Consider the following 20,721-nt stretch of genomic DNA (forward strand, 5'->3'; position numbering starts at 1 on the left):
AACACTTGGGACCAACATTAGTCCAGAAATTTATGTCAAATGTACTATCTGTCTTGATTAGAGAAAGTTGTGAAATTATATTCCCCAAGACAAAATGGGGCACTAATTAAAACGGAAGTTAATAGTGAAATTCCTAAATCAATTTATAAGGTAAGGATTTGATTTAAATAGGAGAAAGGGTGTACCTAATCCTCTTAAGTAATTATTGTTCACGTGTGAAGAAAGAAGAAACTAAAATAAGTTTTTGTAAAGATATTAAGTTTGTTGTGTATAAAGAAATAACCTTTCTAGTGTAAAACCAATGTATTTAATTGCCATATATAACTGATAATACATAGGCAAATTTGAGTAATAATAATATGTGCTTGAGAGTTGTTAATTTTTATATTGTGTATATAAGTGTAAATAAAATGTTATGTTATATATTAATGTGTGTGTTGTTTGTCATTCTTGAACACTCAGCCTGTCCGAAGGGAGTTATAAATAATTAAGAAGTTCCCTTGAATCTGGAATTCTCCTGTAAAGTAAAGTCAGATGTGTAAGTGGGGAAATTAAAATAAGGTAGACAACAACTCTTATAAGGGAACAAATAAAAAAAAAATAATAATAAAAACAAAATAAGAAAAAAAATAATAATTAAAATATATATAATCATTTCTTGTTTTTCCACACCCCACAACGTGACACAGAAGCCTATGGTAGGTACAAGTTGATCTGTAACCAAGTTACAAAGGAGATTAGGCAGGCGAATGCAGATTACGAGAAATCTTTGGCAAGGGATGCAAAGAAAAACAGCAAAGAGTTCTTTACTTATGTAAACTCTAGAAGGAAGGGGATGAATCAGATTGGTCCACTTGATATCGATGGGTCAACTGTTGATGAGCCTGCTCAGGTAGCTAACAAACTAAATGAATATTTTACATCGACATTCACACATGAGGAGTTATACAGCAAGGCAAATGCCAGAGGTCTATTCAACTCTGGCAGTAAGCTAGAGAATCATGTAATAACTGAGAGTAAAGTGGAGGAGAAATTGTTGAAGATAAATACAAGAAAGGCACCTGGGGTGGATGGGATCTATCCAGTTATATTAAAGGAGGCAGCAAAGGCAGTAAGCAAACCCTTAGCCATAATTATGAGAGCTTCCTTGGACTCAGGGGAAGTACCCATGGACTGAAGATGTGCAAATGTGACCCCAATTCACAAAGGAGGATCAAAGGGTGACACAAGTAATTCTAGACCTGTTAGTTTAACTTCTGTTCCCAGAAAATTAATGGAGGCACTGGTTAAAGAAGCACTGCAGGATCATCTAGACAAGACTTCAGTTATAGCTCGGACACAGCATGGTTTTGTTAAGGGGAAGTCTTGCCTGACCAATTTGATTGGATACTATGATGCAGTCACAAAAGAACTGGATGCAGGGAATAACTTTGATATTATATATTTGGATCTTAGAAAGGCTTTTGATACTGTTGCACATGGAAGACTGCTGCACAAATTGGAGCAGTGTGGCATTGGAGGCAAATTGCTGCTATGGATAAAGGGATGGTTGAGGGGGAAAAGACAGAGAGTGGTAATCAATGGACACTGCTCATCGTGGACTAATGTTATTAGTGGAGTCCCTCAGGGTTCAGTGTTGGATCCATTATTGTTTTCTGTATTTATAAATAATATTGATGATGGTGTATCAAGCTTAATGTCCAAATTTGCAGACGATACAAAGGTTGGCAGGGTTGTAAAGGACACTACTGACCCTATGCTGCTGCAACAGGATCTGGAAAGGTTGAGCAGATGGGCTGAGAGGTGGCAAATGAAGTTTAACATTGACAAATGTAAAGTACTACATATGGAAAACAGCAACCCCAGAGCAACGTATCAACTCTGTGGTACTACACTGACAGTGGTAGAGAATGAAAGGGACCTGGGGGTGGTTGTGCAGGCAGATATGAAGTTTTCTGAGCAGTGCAGACGGGCTGCAAGAGTAGCTCATGGTGTATTGTCGATGATATATAGGAATTTTTCTAGCAGGGATAAGGAGGTGATTATTCCCTTGTATAAGGCAATGGTCAGGCCACACCTACAGTACTGTATACAGGCCTGGAGGGCTCATTTCAGGAAGGATGTAGAGCTGCTGGAACGAGTACAGAGAAGGGCAACTAGATTGGTGAATGGGACAAAGGGGTTCTCTTACGAAGAAAGGCTTAAGTTTTGCAAATTACAGTGTCTGGAAAACTAGGCACCAGCGGGGTGATCTGATAGAGGTGTACAAAGCCTTGAATGGTTTGAGCATGCTCAATGCTGATGGGATTCTTCCTCTAGCTCAGAAAAATCACCTGAGAGGGCATAAATTCAAATTGAGGAAAGACAGATGTAGGATAGATGTGCGGAAATTTGCCTTTAGCCAGCGGGTGGTTGGTGGGTGGAACAGACTTCCATCCCTTGTCGTGGAAGTTGATAGCCTAAATAAGTTTAAGGCTCAGCTGGACAGGTATTTCGAACGAACAGAGGGGTGAAGTGTAAGTGGTTATTTTTTTATTTATTTTTTTTATTTTTTTTTTTGGCTGATGCTGCATAAGCTTGCTTACTTGCATCAAATGCCTCTACTAATGCTAATGCAAATGCTAACAACAATTGACAGCCAGAACAGGATCTGGATCATGAAGAGAATCAGCATTTATCCAGAGGAATGCAACAAGATTCTAGTCTTCACATAACAAAAACTTGGAGAAAGCTTCCACATCCTCCCGAGAGTAATACTGAAGGAAGTCATTAAAGTGATTGTACTTGATATTATTTATAAAATTTTTTTTTGAACCAGATGCTTTTTCATTTAGTGTCCCCACACATGTTGAATGATAGTATATATATGCTATTAGCATTAGCACTAGTAGAGGCATATGATGCAAGAAAGCAAGCTTATGCAGCATCAGCCAAAAAAAAAAACACTTCTATTTAACCCCTCAGTTCGTTCGAAATACCTGTCCAGCTGAGCCTTAAATTTATTTAGGTTATCAACTTCCACAACAAGGGATGGAAGTCTGTTCCACCAACCAAACTACCCGCTGGCTAAAGGCAAATTTCCACACATCTACCCTACATCTGTCTTTCCTCAATTTGAATTTATGCCCTCTCAGGTGATTATTCTGAGCAAGAGGAAGAATCCCATCCGCATTGAGCATGCTCAAACCATTCAAGGCTTTATACACCTCTATCAGATCACCTCGCCAGTGTCTAGTCTCCAGACATTGTAATTTGCAAAACTTAAGCCTTTCTTCATAAGAGCACCCCTTTGTTCCATTCACTAATCTTGTTGCCCTTCTCTGTACTCGTTCCAGAAGCTCTACATCCTTCTTGAAATGAGGCCTCCAGACCTGTATACAGTACTCTAGGTGTGACCTGACCATTGCCGTATACAAGGGAATAATCACCTCCTTATCCCTGCTAGAAAAATTCCTGTATATCATTGGCAAGACACCATGACCTACTCTTGCAGCCCGTCTGCACTGCTCAGAGAACTTCATATCTGCCTGCACAATTACCCCCGGGTCCTTTTCATTCTCTACCACTGTCAGTGTAGTACCACAAAATTGATACGTTGCTCTGGGGTTGCTGTTTCCCATATGTAGTACTTTACATTTGTCAATGTTAAACTTCATTTGCCACCTCTCAGCCCATCTGCTCAACCTTTCCAGATCCTGTTGCAGCAGCACAGCGTCAGTAGTGTCCTTAACAACCCTGCCAACCTTTGTATCATCTGCAAACTTGGACACTAAGCTTGATATACTATCATCAATATCATTTATAAATTCAGAAAACAATAATGGATCCAACACTGAACCCTGAGGGACTCCACTAATAACATTAGTCCACGATGAGCAGTGTCCATTGATTACCACTCTCTGTCTTTTCCCCCTCAACCATCCCTTTATCCATAGCAGCAATTTGCCTCCAATGCCACACTGCTCCAATTTGTGCAGCAGTCTTCCATGTGCAACAGTATCAAAAGCCTTTCTAAGATCCAAATATATAATATCAAAGTTATTCCCTGCATCCAGTTCTTTTGTGACTGCATCATAGTATCCAATCAAATTGGTCAGGCAAGACTTTTCCTTAACAAAACCATGCTGTATCCAAGCTATAACTGAAGTCTTGTCTAGATGATGTCTTAATATCCCAATACACATCTTGTCTATTGTCAGATATGTATTGGGATATTAAGTCTGCAAGTTTTAGTTCCATAGTTTTAACCTTACTGTAAAGGTTGGGAAATCACATTCTAAACTACTTGTGTTTGAATATTGTTGTGATATTTTACAATCTTGTTACAACACCTTCAAATAACATTTGAGCTGCTGTATTCCAAAAGCGTAGCTGTGGGTATTTCATTAAAAATTCACTTTAAGAACTATACTCAGCTGTTTAAAACAACACTAGCCGTTAAGGCTATGAGGGTGCAGTGTGTCGTGTCTATAAACTAGATATATTAATGGGCCAGTTTGCAAGTTGGAAAACAAGTTGCCAAGTGATTAAAACAGATAAATAAAATCTATAAAAGTTCCTACCATCACCAAACAGAAATGAATTTCCGTTTGTTGATCGCCTCTCCCATACAGTGTGGAAAGACAATGATACTAGTTGCAAGGGATATACTAGAGAGCCACATTTAATAAGACTCTATGAATTACTATTTTAATTTATAAACAGCAACAATATGCATAATTTTTTTTATTTTTCAAGTACTTTCAAAAAAGACTGCTATGGTGTTACCTACCTTGAATCTCAAAAGCTTCTTGTGTTTTAAAGAAATAAAGCAGAGTATGCATCTTTCCATCTGCTACAGTATCTATTCGACCTCGTTTGGACTTCAAATCATAATATTCTCTTACATAAATGGTTTGACTCTGAAAGCGAGTATGAAAAACTTGGGTAAACATTTAAGGTAGTTTCAATATTGAAAAATATCAGGAGAAAATTTGTAACATGCAATTGAAAAATTTTTACAAAAGATAGTATTCAATACTCATCTTCTTGCACAGCATATGAAAGGGGAGGAATGAAACTACCTCTGATCTCTAATGCATAATAGTGGTTTACTGTTTGTATTTTAAATATTATTTAAGTTAGTTTTGAGTTTGCAAAAGAAAACATTGCTGCTGAAATGAGATATTTGCTAAAGAGCGATGTTGGTCAGAAGACCAACTTTAGTGGCTAAAGATAATTATAGAGATTGGGGCCACTTTCCCAATAACCACAAATTTCTCTTTCATTGTAGACAATAAAAAAATGTGCATTTTTTATCTTAAAATTAAGGAAATATTAACACTTTGTGACAACATAGCAGAAGACTACTGCCTCTGTATACTGCTAAAGTCCAAGGCTGTTTCTCATGTTTGGGTGTTGGACCATTGATCATCCTTCCTGGGGCAATGAATGCCAAGCATTACACTGATATTCTGGACAATCAGCTTTCCCTATACTTTGTCAGCAGTAAGGGGATGGGCACTTTGCATTTCAGCATGACAGTGCACCATGCCAACTGTGCATGTTATTCTAAATGAAGAGGTCCTGGAGAATATTCTGAAATTGCAATAATCATTTTAATATGGAAGTAAACTATTTGAGGCATGGATGCACACTGAACATCACAATGTGACCACCGCACCTAGACCCCTGTCTAATGGAGCTTGAAACACTGTGATAATTACAGAAGATAATAGTCTCTAAGCAATAGTTTACTGGCATGATAAAAACCCTCCGCAACAAGGTTACAACCAAACCAGGAAGCTTTCCACTGTGTATGGTTATTCTCCTCCTTGACATTTTCCAGAAGATCCTAAAGACATACTTAAATTTGGGCAATCTTATTACATCAGACCAATCCCCTAAAATTAGAAATCCACAGAGTCCTAAAGATTACCATATAAAATATCCACAGGAAAAATTTTTGAACATTTACACGTCCAGTAATTATTCAACACTATTTTCACTCACAAACCACCATACCACCGCATGGTCCTATGTAACCTCATTAGCCCATAGTAATACAAAAAAAAAAAAAAAAAAATGGTAACAAAACCACTTATAGTGTACCTCATCATTATCAGCTATTCCTGCTTATTAGTAAACATTATTAATTTTGTAATACATTTATAATTCTATATTTCTCCTTTTTTTACAATTTTTTTCTCCTAACACATACTGCTGTTCCGGGGCAAAGTTTGCAACTTCAGATGAAACATTTCATCTTAACATCCCTTTATTTCATTTTGAGAGAGTAGCTAAAAACTTCCAAATTATCCGAATTTTCAGTTTTATATTTTACATAAAAAAGCTAATTCTGGTCATCACTGTATATTTAGTATATCAAACACAATAATATTTTATCCTTTTTTTTACAATGAAATTACTGATAAGTGCAACAACATATGATTTGCAATATCCAGTGCACTCTTACCACTACTTAAATTAATTATTCTTAAATAAAAATAGAAGAAAATGGTACAATACAAAAGAAATTAACACAACAAGCGATAACTGATAGTCAGGGAAGTAATAATAATGGCAAAACTAACTGCCACAATTGACACCACAAAAGTCCTCAAGGATCAAGGGATCCAGACAACTGGTTTGGCATGGTTGTTAAAGAACAACAGAGTGTTCCTGAATCTCATGAGGGGGGGCCAGAATTCATAGTTTTGCTACTGTGAAGCAGCAGAGAATTCTTCAGAGATAAGGTGCAACTGCAGGCCAGAAATTACAAGAGGAAACCTTTCCACCTTTCACCAAATCCAACAAATATTGACACTCATTATAAGATGAATAATCACAAAAAACATTAGCATTAGCAAAGGCACATGATTCAAGAAAGCAAGCTTATATACCATCAGCCAAAAAAAATCCTTTATTTCACCCATCCACAAGCTCCAAATGTTTGTCAAGTTCTGCCTTCAATCTATTTAGGCTATCAACTTCTACAACGACAGATGGAAGTTTGTTCCATCAATCAACCACCCGCTGGCTGAAGTCAAACATCCGCACATCTATCCTACAACTGTCTTTCCTAAATTTGAATTTATGCCCTCTCGGGAGATTATTCTGAGCAAGAGGAAGAATCCCATCAGCATTGCGCATGCTCAAGCCATTCAATGCTTTATACACCTCAATAAGATCACTTCGCAGGTGCCTAGTTTCCAGACACTGTAATTTGCAAAATTTAAGCCTTTCTTCGTAACAGCAACCCTTTGTTTCATTCATTAATCTTGTCGCCCTTCTCTGTACTCGTTCCAACAGCTCTACGTCCTTCTTAAAATGCTCCAGATCTGCATACGGTACTCAAGGTGTGGCCTCACCATTGCTTATACAAGAGGATAATCACCTCCTTATCCCTGCAAGAAAAATTTCTGTATATCATTGACAAGACACCATGAGCAACTCTTGCAGACCATCTGCACTGTTCAGAAAACTTCATATCTGCCTGCACAATTACCCTCAGGTCCTTTTCATTCTCTACCACTGTCAGTGTAGTACCACAGACTTGACACGTTACTCTAGGATTACTGCTTCCCATATATATTATTTTACATTTGTCAATGATAAACTTCATTTGCCACCTCTCAGCCCATCTGCTCAACTTTTCTAGATCTGTTGCAGCAGAGTACTGTCATTAGTATCATTAACAACCCTGCCAACACTTCATATCATTTACAAACTTGGACATTAAGCCTGATATACCATCATCAATATCATTTATAAATACAGAAAATAACAATGGGCCCAACACTGAACCCTGAGGGACTCCACTAATATTAGTCCACGAAGAGCAGTGTCCATTGATTACTACTCTCTGTCTTCTCCCACTCGACCATCCCTTTATCCTAAGCAGCAATTTGCCTCCAATGCCACACTGCTCCAATTTGTATAGCAGTCTTCCATGTGCAAGTATCAAATGCCTTCTAAGATCCAAATATATGATATCAAAATTATTCTTTGCATCCGGTTGCTTTGTGACTACATCACAGTATCCAAACAAATTGATCAGACAAGACTTCCCCTTAACAAACCCATGCTGTGTCTCAGCTATAACTGAAGTCTTGTCTAGATGATCCTGCAATGCTTCTTTAACCAGTGCCTCCATTAAAGGCACCTCGTAGCCAGGTGGGAAGGAGCAGCAGTGCGTAGCACACGCTTCTTGATTAGACCGGGGTTCGAGCCTGTCACCACCAAATACGGAGGATGCGGAAAGGTCAGGGAATGACCACCACATATCCCGGAGCAATATAGCCTTAGTTGCTAATGCTCCTAAAAACCAAATAACAAACCAAACAAACAACAGCCTCCATTAATTTCCCTGGAACAGAAGTTAAACTAACAGGTCTGTAATTACCTGTGTCTCCCTTTGATCCTCCTTTGTGTATTGGTGTCACATTTGCACATCTCCAGGCCATGGGTACCTACCCTGAGTCCAGGGAAGCTCTCATAATTATGGCTAAGGGTTTGCTTACTTCCTCTGCCACCTCCTTTAATATAACTGGATAGATTCCATCCACCCGAGGTGCCTTTCTTATGTTTATCTTTAACAATTTCTCCTCCACCTTAGTCTTGGTTATTACAAGATTCTCTAGCTTACTGCCAGAGTTTAATACACCTCTGGCATTCCCCTCCCTGAATAACTCCTCATGTGTGAATGTAGATGGAAAATATTCATTTAGTTTGTTAGCTACCTGAGCAGGATCATCAACAGTTGATCTAGCAATATCAAGTAGACCAATCTGATTTATCCCCTCCCTTCTAAAGTTTACATAAGTAAAGAACTATTTTCTGTTTTTCTTTGCATCCTTTGCCAAAGATTTCTCGTAATTTGCCTTTGCCTGCCTGACATCCTTTGTGACTTGGTTACTGACCACCTTATATCTATCATAGGCTTCTGTATCACCTGTTAATTTATATGTATCTCATGCATTTTTCTTCTCTGCCACATGTCTAATTAGTTCATCTGACATCTATTTAGGTCTAAATCTTGAACAATATTTCTTAGTTGGTATGAAAAGCCTAGCGGCTTCCAAGATTAATTCCTTGAATGCTTCCCATTTTGAATTTGCTGTTGGTAACATCATCAATTGGTCCCACCATATAGAATTTAAATACAGTCTCAGACCACCGTAGTCACCTTAACAAAAACACTTCCCTTTACCCTTGATGGTAGTTACCTCTTTGAGTAAATCCCAGTGCAGCATACTGTGATCATTGCCACCTAGTGGTTCCTTTATCTGCAGATTCTTAATGCATGAAGAATCACTACTGATAATCAGATCAAGAGTATTACTCCCTCTAGTTGCATCTCGAACATGCTGCTGTAGAAAACAATCATCCAATAAATCCACAAAAGCCTTGCTAGTGTGTGAGTCCAACCTACAAATTCCAGTCAATCTCTGAGAAATTAAAATCCCCCATTATAAGACACTGATTTACTGGCCCACTCTATTTCTCTGTACAATTGCTCATTATACTCATCAGATTCATTATGCCTATAACACACACCTACTCTCATTTTTCCTTTCCCAGCACTTATGTCACACCAAAGAGACTCAACATTGCATTCTCCACCACATCGATTGGATGCACTTCCTTAGATTTTGTGTTTCTTAACTAACAGCATAACCCCACTTCCCTTCCTGTCCTGTCTATCCTTTCTGTACACATTGTACTCCCCAAATTCCAATTCTGCACTACTTATGTCTGTGTGACACCATGTCTCTGATATCCTAACAATATCTACCTTTGATGTCTTGACTAGCACTTCAAGCTCATCGAATTTATTAACTATACTCCTAGCATTAGTGTACGTGCAAGTATACATGCACCTGTTTCTACTCTTAGTTACCCTAACACAACCCATGTATTTACTTGTTCCACTATGACTCACAGCATTCCTGGAAATCCCCAATAACTTGATTTCCAGGCTGCTGCTGAATTGTATTTCAATAGAAGCAGTGCAAGAATCCCTTTCACCTCTGCCAGCGGCTACTGTTAATCTATTTGTCCGTTTATCTCCCCAAGCTAGCTATTTTCCGATCCACCTAACTGTGCCTCGATAGCATCAACAAATATTCTTGCACCCTTTCTATTTAAGTGTATCCCATCCCTGTAGAAGCAGTCTCTCCTGTTACCAAGCACAGACCAGGCTGAGAAAAATTCTACCCCTTGAGCCTTGCACAATCTCTCCAGGACCGAATTGATTGACAAGGCTCTCATCATATACTCCTTCCTATCGTGTCTGGGCAGAATTGCAGACACTTTCAAATTCAACCCTAACTCACTGCTTTTTTTCACCATTGACTTGTACTTGTTAAGTAATTCAGCCGGTCTCCTAATCTTAATATCATTAGTGCCAACATGTACAACAATATCACCCTTTTTGCCCTTAAATGATGATATCTGCTCTACAACATCATCAACCTTTGTCCCTGGCAGACATACCCTGGTCCTGTTCCATCTATCCTTTTTTCATAATATGGTCCCCTTTTCCCTAACAATAGGTCACCTACAACAACTAGTTGTAGGTGACCTTTGGGACCAGCACATTCTGCCTTGGGGGTTGAAGCTGTGTTGCATGATGTTCAAGTGCAAGTTCTGGCATTGATGTGGGCAGCCATGAGCTTGATGGGCCCTCAATTTAAATCCTTTGAGGGTATCCACCCTGCCCTTCAAGCTCTCATATAAGCCCATAACAATGCTGAGTTGGTGCCTGATTTCCTCACACTTCTTACATCGCGCACACACAAAGACATTCCCCTTGGCAATATCATGTCCCATTCCTGATTGCTCCACAAACATCAAACAATCAGTGCATTTCAATAGACGGTGATTCAGAGGACAACCGCCCCCCTCAGTTGTTCCCTGAACCACAGCACTTCCATTAGTTTGAGCCTTTTTCTTTGCTGCTCTGGTCTGAGTCATGAATTCTATTCAAGTTCAATAAAATTTCAATACAAAATATAACCCTAAACTTATATCCCAATGCAGTTACAAAGCTATATATATATATATATGTATTTCAGTATCAAATATTATCTCCGAGTTACATTATATGACTTTCTTATCCCCTGTCAACTTATATGTATTAATTTATGATGTTATTGATTTGTGACACTTCAATGGGGACATTAGCTATTGTAAATTCCCTAACAGTCATATTCCTGTCATAAGGCTGCTTGCTGAAAGCTAACCGACAATGGATGCCTTATTATATGACCAAATATCAGCTCTTGCTGGCAAATTTAATATAATTTTTTTTGTATTGTTCAATTTTGTTTGGCAGGAATTAAAAGAGTAAACTACATCTTGCACAAAATCCAACAAATACAGACACTCATTATGTGACCAAAAAAAGACTGATTAAACTAAAAATACAGTGACTTACTGGCAAATTTAATACCTTCCTTATTAAGTTATTTTACGTCCAACATTATTTTATTTTTATTTAATTATAGTTTAGATGCACATAGTGGCATGTGGGGGGGGGGTTTATTTAAAGATTATATGTATATATTGTATATACTTTATATTATTTTGCTTTATATCCTTAGTTTAGTTCCCCTATTTAAATATATATCCCCTCTATAATATCCAACTCCCCTTTATAATAACTCCCCACTTGCGCATCTGACTATTGCTTCACAGAAAATTCTAAGTTCAAGGGGAAAATCTCCTTAATGTGTTTAGTTGTTTTTGGATAGGCTTGTACTCATAACAACAAAAAACACACAAATGTTGTATATAAAAAAATCAGTTTATTAGACATTTACATGAGCATAATTAAACCAAATAATAATTGAATTCATACATATGACAACATGATTTGGTCTCACCTACATGTGTATATATACATCATATTCCTACTTCAGTAACAATCATCAACAAGCTAATATCTATCCCTTCCTTTGTTAATATATTTTATCCTGCATCCTCTAAATACTATTAGTAAAAATATCCATTCCATTCTATCCCCTTCTACATATGTTTAATACTGCATCAGTTAAATACCATTAACAAGATATAGCAATTCCATTCCATTCCTTTCTACATATACTTAATACTGCCTCAATTAGATACCATTAACAAGAAGTATCAATTCCATCCATTCCTTTCTACATATACTTAATACTGCTTCATTTAATTACCATTAATAAGAACCATCAATTCCATTCTATTCCTTTCTACATATATTTAGTACTGCACCAATTAAATACTATTAACAAGAAATATTAATTCCATTCTATCCCATCCTACATGTATAATACTGCATCAGTTAAACAAGAAATATCAATTCATTCCATTCCTTTCTACATATACTTAATACTGCATCAATTAAACAAGAAATATCAATTCATTCCATTCCTTTCTACATATACTTAATACTGCATCAATTAAACAAGAAATATCAATTCCATTCCATTCCTCCCAACATATACTTAATACTGCATCAATTAAATACTATTAACAAGAATTATCAATTACATTCCCTTCCTCCCTACATATACTTAATACTGCATCAATTAAACAAGAAATATCAATTCCATTCCATTCCTTCCTACATATACTTAATACTGCATCAATTAAATACTATTAACAAGAATTATCAATTCCATTCCCTTCCTCCCTACATATACTTAATACTGCATCAATTAAACAAGAAATATCAATTCCATTCCATTCCTTTCTACATATACTTTCTACTGCTTCATTTAAATACCAATAATAAGAAATATCAATTCCATCCATTCCTTTCTACATATATTTAGTACTGCACCAATTAAATACTATTAACAGGGAAATATTAATTCCATTCTATTCCATCCTGCATATGTTTAATACTGCTTCATTTAAATACCATTAATAACAATTAATGATTAACATCAATTCCATTCTATCCCTTTCTACGTTATCATATATCCAACATTCTAAATATCTTATATCTAATAAATCTCCCTCTTTTTAATGTTCTTCCTTCCTGATTCTTCACTAAACTATCTTTACATTTAGGTATTTCTAAAGTCCTGCTGACCAATTTACTGGGTTTCTATAGTTCTTGGTGTGTGTGTGAAGGTACTATGTACTACAAACTAGCGACTTACTTGTAGAACTCGGTGGGGCGTCATCTTTCATCCTTCCTATCAGGTACAGCTTATTTTTACTATCTGGGGCGGCGTCTTACTATTCTTGAAGAATTAGGCACTGGTAGTTGTGCTGCCAGGAGGTTTCGGCTTCATTTTATTCGGCCCACTTGATGCACTTCTCCTGTGCCGGAATGGCTACTATCATGTCGGTCGGGGTTCCGATTCCATCCGATTCCAGCACTTTGCTTTCCAAGATTTCTGGAATCTTGGTCTTTAACAGCAGATTTGAGTCTACCCTTTCCTTGTGAGATACTCGTTTTGTCTTCCACATATTTCTTCCCAATTCCTAGACGTCTCAAAGAGCCAACATTGACTATGTTCCACTCAAAAAAAAACTCTGACTTTCTCAACGACTAATCCATTCTTACTAGCACCGACCAAAATCTAAACTATGTGTCTGACTAAACCATTTTCATTCACACCGCCAAATCTCAACTTAGTGTCTTCTGCAACTCTTTCACTGCCTTTTTCCTACCTCTTACTGCCGATTTCGCCACGCCCATTTCCCAGTGACTTCTACCAATCTTACATTTACTTTCGGATTCTATCTCCTTCCATTTGGTGGAAAACCCCTTATTCCGCCAGCCCAGTAGCACGTGATCAATACTCCCCTTTTTTACAACCTGTTGGTTCGGCGGCCATCCGGTATGCCGTTTGAAGGTGCCGATTGTCCAAAAACAACTTTACTCTTCACATATAACGCCTTGTCTCCATAGCGTTTTAAAACCACAAAAAGTGACATTAGTGACCACAGCATCTATATTTGGAAACTTGTGTGTGCATTTAAGAACCGACTTCCGGTCTGCGACTGAAGTAAATTGCACTACTATTTTGACCTTGAATAAACATTAACTTGTTTGTTTCGCAAAACCACTTGCTGCTTTTGCCGTAGTATTCACTGCCTATTCCCTGCTTTAACGGAAGTTAATGCTAATGGCTCTGTTTTTCATTACTACTACCCACTAATTTTACAATTCTTACTGAATAATTCTTGTTACTGAAACTGATGCTATTACCATATTATCCTACTAACGGCAAGAATCCAAAAAGGAAAACTAACTTCCAAAGCCTAAAAAAAATATTTTATTTTTGTAAGATTTTCAAATCTTACAGGCAAAATCGCACAAGTATAACTTCTTGAAGTTGTCAAATTTCTGTACTTGGTATAGAAATATTGATTTCATAAATTATCATTTGGTCAGACCATGTATAATTCATAATTTTTATTTGGCTATTTGTTGTATTTTGATATCCTATCATTCTGACAGGCACTTATTCCAGCAATAAAATTTTAAAACCAGCATAATTTTTGATTAACTTCGAGTTTTAAAGTAAGTAATCACTGAATTTCATGCCCTTTCTTTCAATTTGGACACTTGGAATTTGTGTAGTGTGTGTATGCACTCACGCAGCATAACAACTGTAACTATTTGAATTTTAGCATTAGCATTAGCATTAGCATTAGTAGAGGCATTTGATGCAAGAAAGCAAGCTTATGCAGCATCAGCCAAAAAAAAAAAAAAAAAAAAAAAAACCCCACGTCCACTTCACCCCCCTGTTCGTTCAAAATACCTGTCCAGCTGAGCCTTAAACTTATTTAGGCTATCAACCTCCACCACAAGGGATGGAAGTCTGTTCCACCAACCAACCACCCGCTGGCTAAAGGCAAATTTCCGCACGTCTATCCTACATCTGTCTTTCCTCAATTTGAATTTATGCCCTCTCAGGTGATTTTTCTGAGCTAGAGGAAGAATCCCATCAGCATTGAGCATGCTTAAACCATTCAAGGCTTTATACACCTCTATCAGATCACCTCGCTGGTGCCTAGTCTCCAGACACTGTAATTTGCAAAACTTAAGCCTTTCTTCGTAAGAGCACCCCTTTGTTCCATTCACTAATCTTGTTGCCCTTCTCTGTACTCGTTCCAGCAGCTCTACATCCTTCTTGAAATGAGGCCTCCAGACCTGTATACAGTACTCTAGGTGTGGCCTGACCATTGCCTTATACAATGGAATAATCACCTCCTTATCCCTGCTGGAAAAATTCCTGTATATCATTGACAATACTCCATGAGCTACTCTTGCAGCCCGTCTGCACTGCTCAGAGAACTTCATATCTGCCTGCACAATCACCCCCAAGTCCCTTTCATTCTCTACCACTGTCAGTGTAGTACCACATAGTTGATACGTTGCTCTGGGGTTGCTTTTTCCCATGTGTAGTACTTTACATTTGTCAATGTTAAACGTCATTTGCCACCTCTCAGCCCATCTGCTCAACCTTTCCAGATCCTGTTGCAGCAGCATAGTGTCAGTAGTGTACTTGACAACCCTGCCAACCTTTGTATCATCTGCAAACTTCGACATTAAGCTTGATATACCATCATCAATATCATTTATAAATACAGAAAACAATAATGGACCCAACACTGAGCCCTGAGGGACTCCACTAATAACATTAGTCCACGATGAGCAGTGTCCATTGATTACCACTCTCTGTCTTCTCCCCCTCAACCACCCCTTTATCCATAGCAGCAATTTGCCTCCAATGTCACACTGCTCCAATTTGTGTAGCAGTCTTCCATGTGCAACAGTATCAAAAGCCTTTCTAAGATCCAAGTATATAATATCAAAGTTATTCCCTGCATCCAGTTCTTTTGTGAGTGCATCATAGTATCCAATCAAGTTGGTCAGGCAAGACTTCCCCTTAACAAAACCATGCTGTGTCTGAGCTATAACTGAGTCTTGTCTAAATGATCCTGCAGTGCTTCTTTAACCAGTGCCTCCATTAATTTTCCTGGAACAGAAGTTAAGCTCACAGGTCTATAATTACTTGTGTCAGCCTTTGATCCTCCTTTGTGAATTGGGGTCACATTTGCACATTTCCAGTCTATGGGTACCTCCCCTGAGTCCAAGGAAGCTCTCATAATTATGGCTAAGGGTTTGCTTACTTCCTTTGCTGCCTCCTTTAATATAACTGGATAGATCCCATCCACCCCGGGTGCCTTTCTTGTGTTTATCTTCAACAGTTTCTCCTCCACTTTACTCTCAGTTATTTCAAGATTCTGTAGCTTACTGCTAGAGTTGAATACACCTCTGGCATTCCCCTTGCTGAATAACTCCTCTTGTGTGAATGTCGATGCAAAATATTCATTTAGTTTGTTAGCTACCTGAGCAGGATCATCAAAAGTTGACCCATCAATATCAAGTGGACCAATCTGATTCATCCCCTTCCTTCTAGAGTTTACATAAGTAAAGAACTCTTTGCTGTTTTTCTTTGCATCCCTTGCCAAGGATTTCTCGTAATCTGCCTTCGCCTGCCTAACCTCCTTTGTAACTTGGTTGCATATCAACTTGTATCTATCATAGGCTTCTGTGTCATGTGTTAATTTGTAAGTATCCCATGCATTTTTCTTCTCTGCCATATGCCTCATTAGTTCATCTGACATCCATTTTGGCCTAAACCTTGAACAATATTTCTTAGTTGGTATGTAAAGCCTAGTAGCTTCCAAGATAAGTTCTTTGAATGCTTCCCATTTTGAATCTGCTGTTGGTAACATCATCAGTTGGTCCCACTGTATAGAATTTAAATACTGTCTCAGTCCATCGTAGTCACCTTTACGGAAGCAATAACCCTTCCCTTTACCCCTAATGGTAGTTACCTCTTTCAGTAAATCCCACTTCAGCACACTGTGATCACTGCCACCTAGTGGTTCATTTATCTGCAGATTCTTAATGCATGAAGAATCACTGCTGATAATCAAATCAAGAGTATTACTCCCTCTAGTTGCCTCCCGAACATGCTGATGTAGAAAACAATCATCCAATAAATCCACAAAAGCCCTGCTAGTGTGTGAGTAACCAGCCCCCAAATTCCAGTCAATATCTGGGAAATTAAAATCTCCCATTATAAGACTCTCTGATTTACTGGCCCACTCTATTTCCCTGTACAGTTCCTTATTATACTCATCAGAGTCATTAGGCCTATAGCACACTCCTACTCTCAATTTTGGTCTCCCAATGCTTATGTCACACCAAACTGACTCAACACTGCACTGTCCAGCGATGTCGACTGGCTTCACTTCCTTGGTTTTTATGTGTTTCTTAACTAATAGCATAACCCCTCCCCCCTTCCTATCCTGTCTATCCTTTCTGTAGACGTTGTACTCCCCAAATTGCATTTCTGCATCCCTTATATCTGTGTGACACCACGTCTCTGATATCCCAACAATATCTGCCTTTGATGTTTTGAGCAATACCTCAAATTCATCAAATTTATTTACTAAACTCCTAGCATTGGTGTACACGCAAGTATACATGCACCTGTTTCTATTCTTAGCTACCCTAACACAACCCATGTGTTTACTTGTACCGCAATGGCTCCCAGCAGTCTCTGAAATACCATGCATCTTGTTTTTCAGGCTTCTGCTCATTCTAATAGAAGCAGTGCAAGAATCTCTTTCACCTCTGCCAGTGGCTACTGTCAATCTATTGGTCTTTGTCTCCCCCCAAGCTAGCAGTTTTCCGACCCACCTAACACTGCCTCGATAGCATCAGCAAATATTCTTGCACCCTTTCTATTTAAGTGTATCCCATCCCTGTAGAAGCAATCTCTCCTGTTAACAAGTACAGTCCAGGCTGAAAAAAATTCTACCCCTTGAGCCTTGCACAATCTTTCCAGGGCCGAATTTATCGACAAGGCTCTCATCATATACTCCCTCCTTTTGTGTCTGGGCAGAATTGCAGACACTTTCAAATTCAACCCTAATTCTCGGCTTTTGTTCAACAGTGACCTGTACTTGTTAAGTAATTCTGCCGGTCTCCTACTCTTAATATCGTTAGTGCCAACGTGTACAACTATATCACCTTTTGTGCCCTTAAAAGATGATATTCGCTCTACAACGTCATCAACCTTTGCCCCTGGCAGACATACCCTGGTCCTGTTCCACCTATCTTTTTTACAAAGCATGTTCCCCATTTCCCTGACAATAGAGTCACCAACAACTACTAGTTCCTTCGGGACCAGCGCATTCTGCCTTGGGGGTTGTCTCTGTGTCACGCGATGCCCAAGTGCAAGCTCTGGCGTTGATGTGGGCAGCTGAGAGCTTGATGGGCCCCTCAATTTAGTTTCTTCGAGGGCATCCACCCTGTCCTTCAAGCTCTCATATAGGCCCACAAGAACGCCGAGTTGTTGCCTGATATCGATACACTCCTTGCATCGCGCACACACAAAGACATCCCCCTTGGCAGTATCATGTCCCGTACCCGATTGCTCTGCAAACATCAAGCAAACAGTGCATTTTATAAGGCTGTGAGTCAGACGACAACTGCCCCCCTCAGTTCTGCTCTGAGCCACAGCGCTTCCATTAGCTTGAGCCTTTTGCTTTGCTGCTCTGGTCTGAGTCATGATTCTATTAATTTATTAATTAATTATGTTATGTTATTAATTATGTTAAATATAATTAATTATATTACGTTTGTAATCTAAGTCGTTATATGTATTTATTTAAACGTACAATTTAACTGCTAACGAAGTTCAACTAACGCTATCTAGTACGGCATACAACTATCGTATCACAATGGCGGGAAAATTACGAACGGTACCGGAGTTGAAACACGTGGAAACCTTTACCGATACTTTTATGCAATTACAAGGCCGAGTAAAGAATAATTACACCAAGTTAATCAGAAAATCACAAAATAATGTTATACTACTAAATTTAAATCAAAAGTTTTAGAAAAACAATAATTTCAAATCAATAAATAAGAAAAATCCACTTAGCGGCTTGGAACACGACCGTCTCTAGTAGCCTCGTTTTTGGGAGTTCGAGTAGACTTCCTGAAACGTGATTATATATACAATAGGATAAAAGTATTTTTAATTTTCGCTTCCCTTGCTTTGTATTTTAAACAATGAATAACAAGGAAAATATACTTACATCTCCACCCGAGTTGAATTCAACAGTGACTGAATAACCCTCTGGGGCAATTTGAAAGATGTCAGGAAAAGGAATACCTGGAATGAACACAATCAAATTAATATTGCTTCATCACTCGCAGGATTATAAAATATTTCATGCAAATAAGCTTTCTTCAATTATTTTTTTATGTTGGGGGGGAAGAAATAAGTGAAACTTGAACAAGCAATACATGATATAATGTGATATTGCTCCCTTGGCTATGTTCCAGATCCAGTGAGCCACCAGAATTGTTTGGGTCACTCAAAATACTGCAGTATCACAAATTACACAGAAAAGCATATAAATTCTTTTTTATGAACACCATATATTATATGGTGTTCATAAAAAAGAATTTATATTAACAGCATTCAAATTTCACTATGATCCAAGTTCTGCTGAAATGATACTGATGAAAACCACATTACTGGCCAACAACAGCTTGGACACCTTTAGAATTTTTGATTTTTTTTTTTTTTTTTTTTTTTTTTAAAGACTGTATGCTCAAATTATTTGTTTTTTGTTTTTTTTCACTGGACTATTAGCGCGATGGATATTATATTGAGAATCAGTCTGATTCTTGAGTTATAATACTTGTACTATTGTGCCATCCAACAGTATAAACTGAAGTTGCCCTAACAAATTGCCATCCAGACTGGTAAAGTAATTTTTATTCTTTTTTTTTTTTTTTTTTATGTGTTTGGCAAGCTGGCTTCCTAAGTCAGTTACTTTTATTATTGTTTAATGGAAGTCTTAACATTCCATTAAACAATGATAAAAGTATTAGCTAAAATTCAAGGGTTTAACTTAAATTATGGAGAAACTTAAGCATTGACGATTTCATTTGTTATAATAGCCAAGAGAAACTGGAGAATATCTGCCCACACATTTATTGCAAAGCGATGTTGAGCCGCATGGGGACGCACACCATATGGGTTGTCGTGAACCTACACATGAGCATTGTGCTGATTGAATAAGCCTTTCCGAGTGAAATAAGCCTCATCCGTAACCAAAACATAGGCTGGAAAATTCAAGTCTTGAACACTTTCTTGGAGAAACCACTGTGCAAAAGCCACACATGCAGGATGATCTTGGGGAAGCAGTAAATGAACCCTTTGGAGATGAAAGGGGTGTAAGGAATCGTGGTGCCAGACATGCTGTTCACTGCAATGAGACACTCCTAAGGCAGAGGCAACGGCACGTGTGCTGGTAGTAGGATTATTCTGGACGGCATTCAACACACTTTCTTCCATGGCGGAAATTCACGTCGAACGTGGTCTGCCTGCACTACTCCTGTTACCTCTAAATGACCCATAATCGCACAAATTTTGATGCACACACGCAAACAAATGGTGGTCCAGTACATGTCTGTCTGGGAAACGTTCTCCATAAATTCGTTGAGCGGCTCGTCCATTGCCCTCTGCTAATCCATACACTAGGTGCATGTCTGCCAGCTCACAGTTTGTATATCAATGCATGCTCTTCATGGGGCGACTACTGCTTGAATGAGTAAACCAGAAATTTTCCCTCTTGCGAACTGATAAACAGCACCGTGTACCGACTTACGGTGACATTTCCGGTTATGGGTTCCTA

The 20,721-nt window shown here is 38.2% G+C and overlaps 1 protein-coding gene across 1 annotated transcript in view; it reads right to left on the minus strand.

Moving 5' to 3' along the window:
• LOC150081007 (uncharacterized) overlaps nucleotides 1–20,721 on the minus strand; it is a 193,640-nt gene that overhangs the window by 155,091 nt on the left and 17,828 nt on the right. Inside the window, exon 3 of the mRNA XM_090380885.1 lies at nucleotides 4,772–4,921. Coding sequence (XP_090237011.1) covers nucleotides 4,772–4,921 — 150 coding nt within the window. The remainder of the gene's footprint in view (nucleotides 1–4,771; nucleotides 4,922–20,721) is intronic.

Source organism: Mastigoproctus giganteus, chromosome 9 (genome assembly GCF_048544385.1).
Source record: "Mastigoproctus giganteus isolate SK-2022 chromosome 9, ASM4854438v1, whole genome shotgun sequence".
NCBI lineage: Eukaryota > Metazoa > Arthropoda > Arachnida > Uropygi > Thelyphonidae > Mastigoproctus > Mastigoproctus giganteus.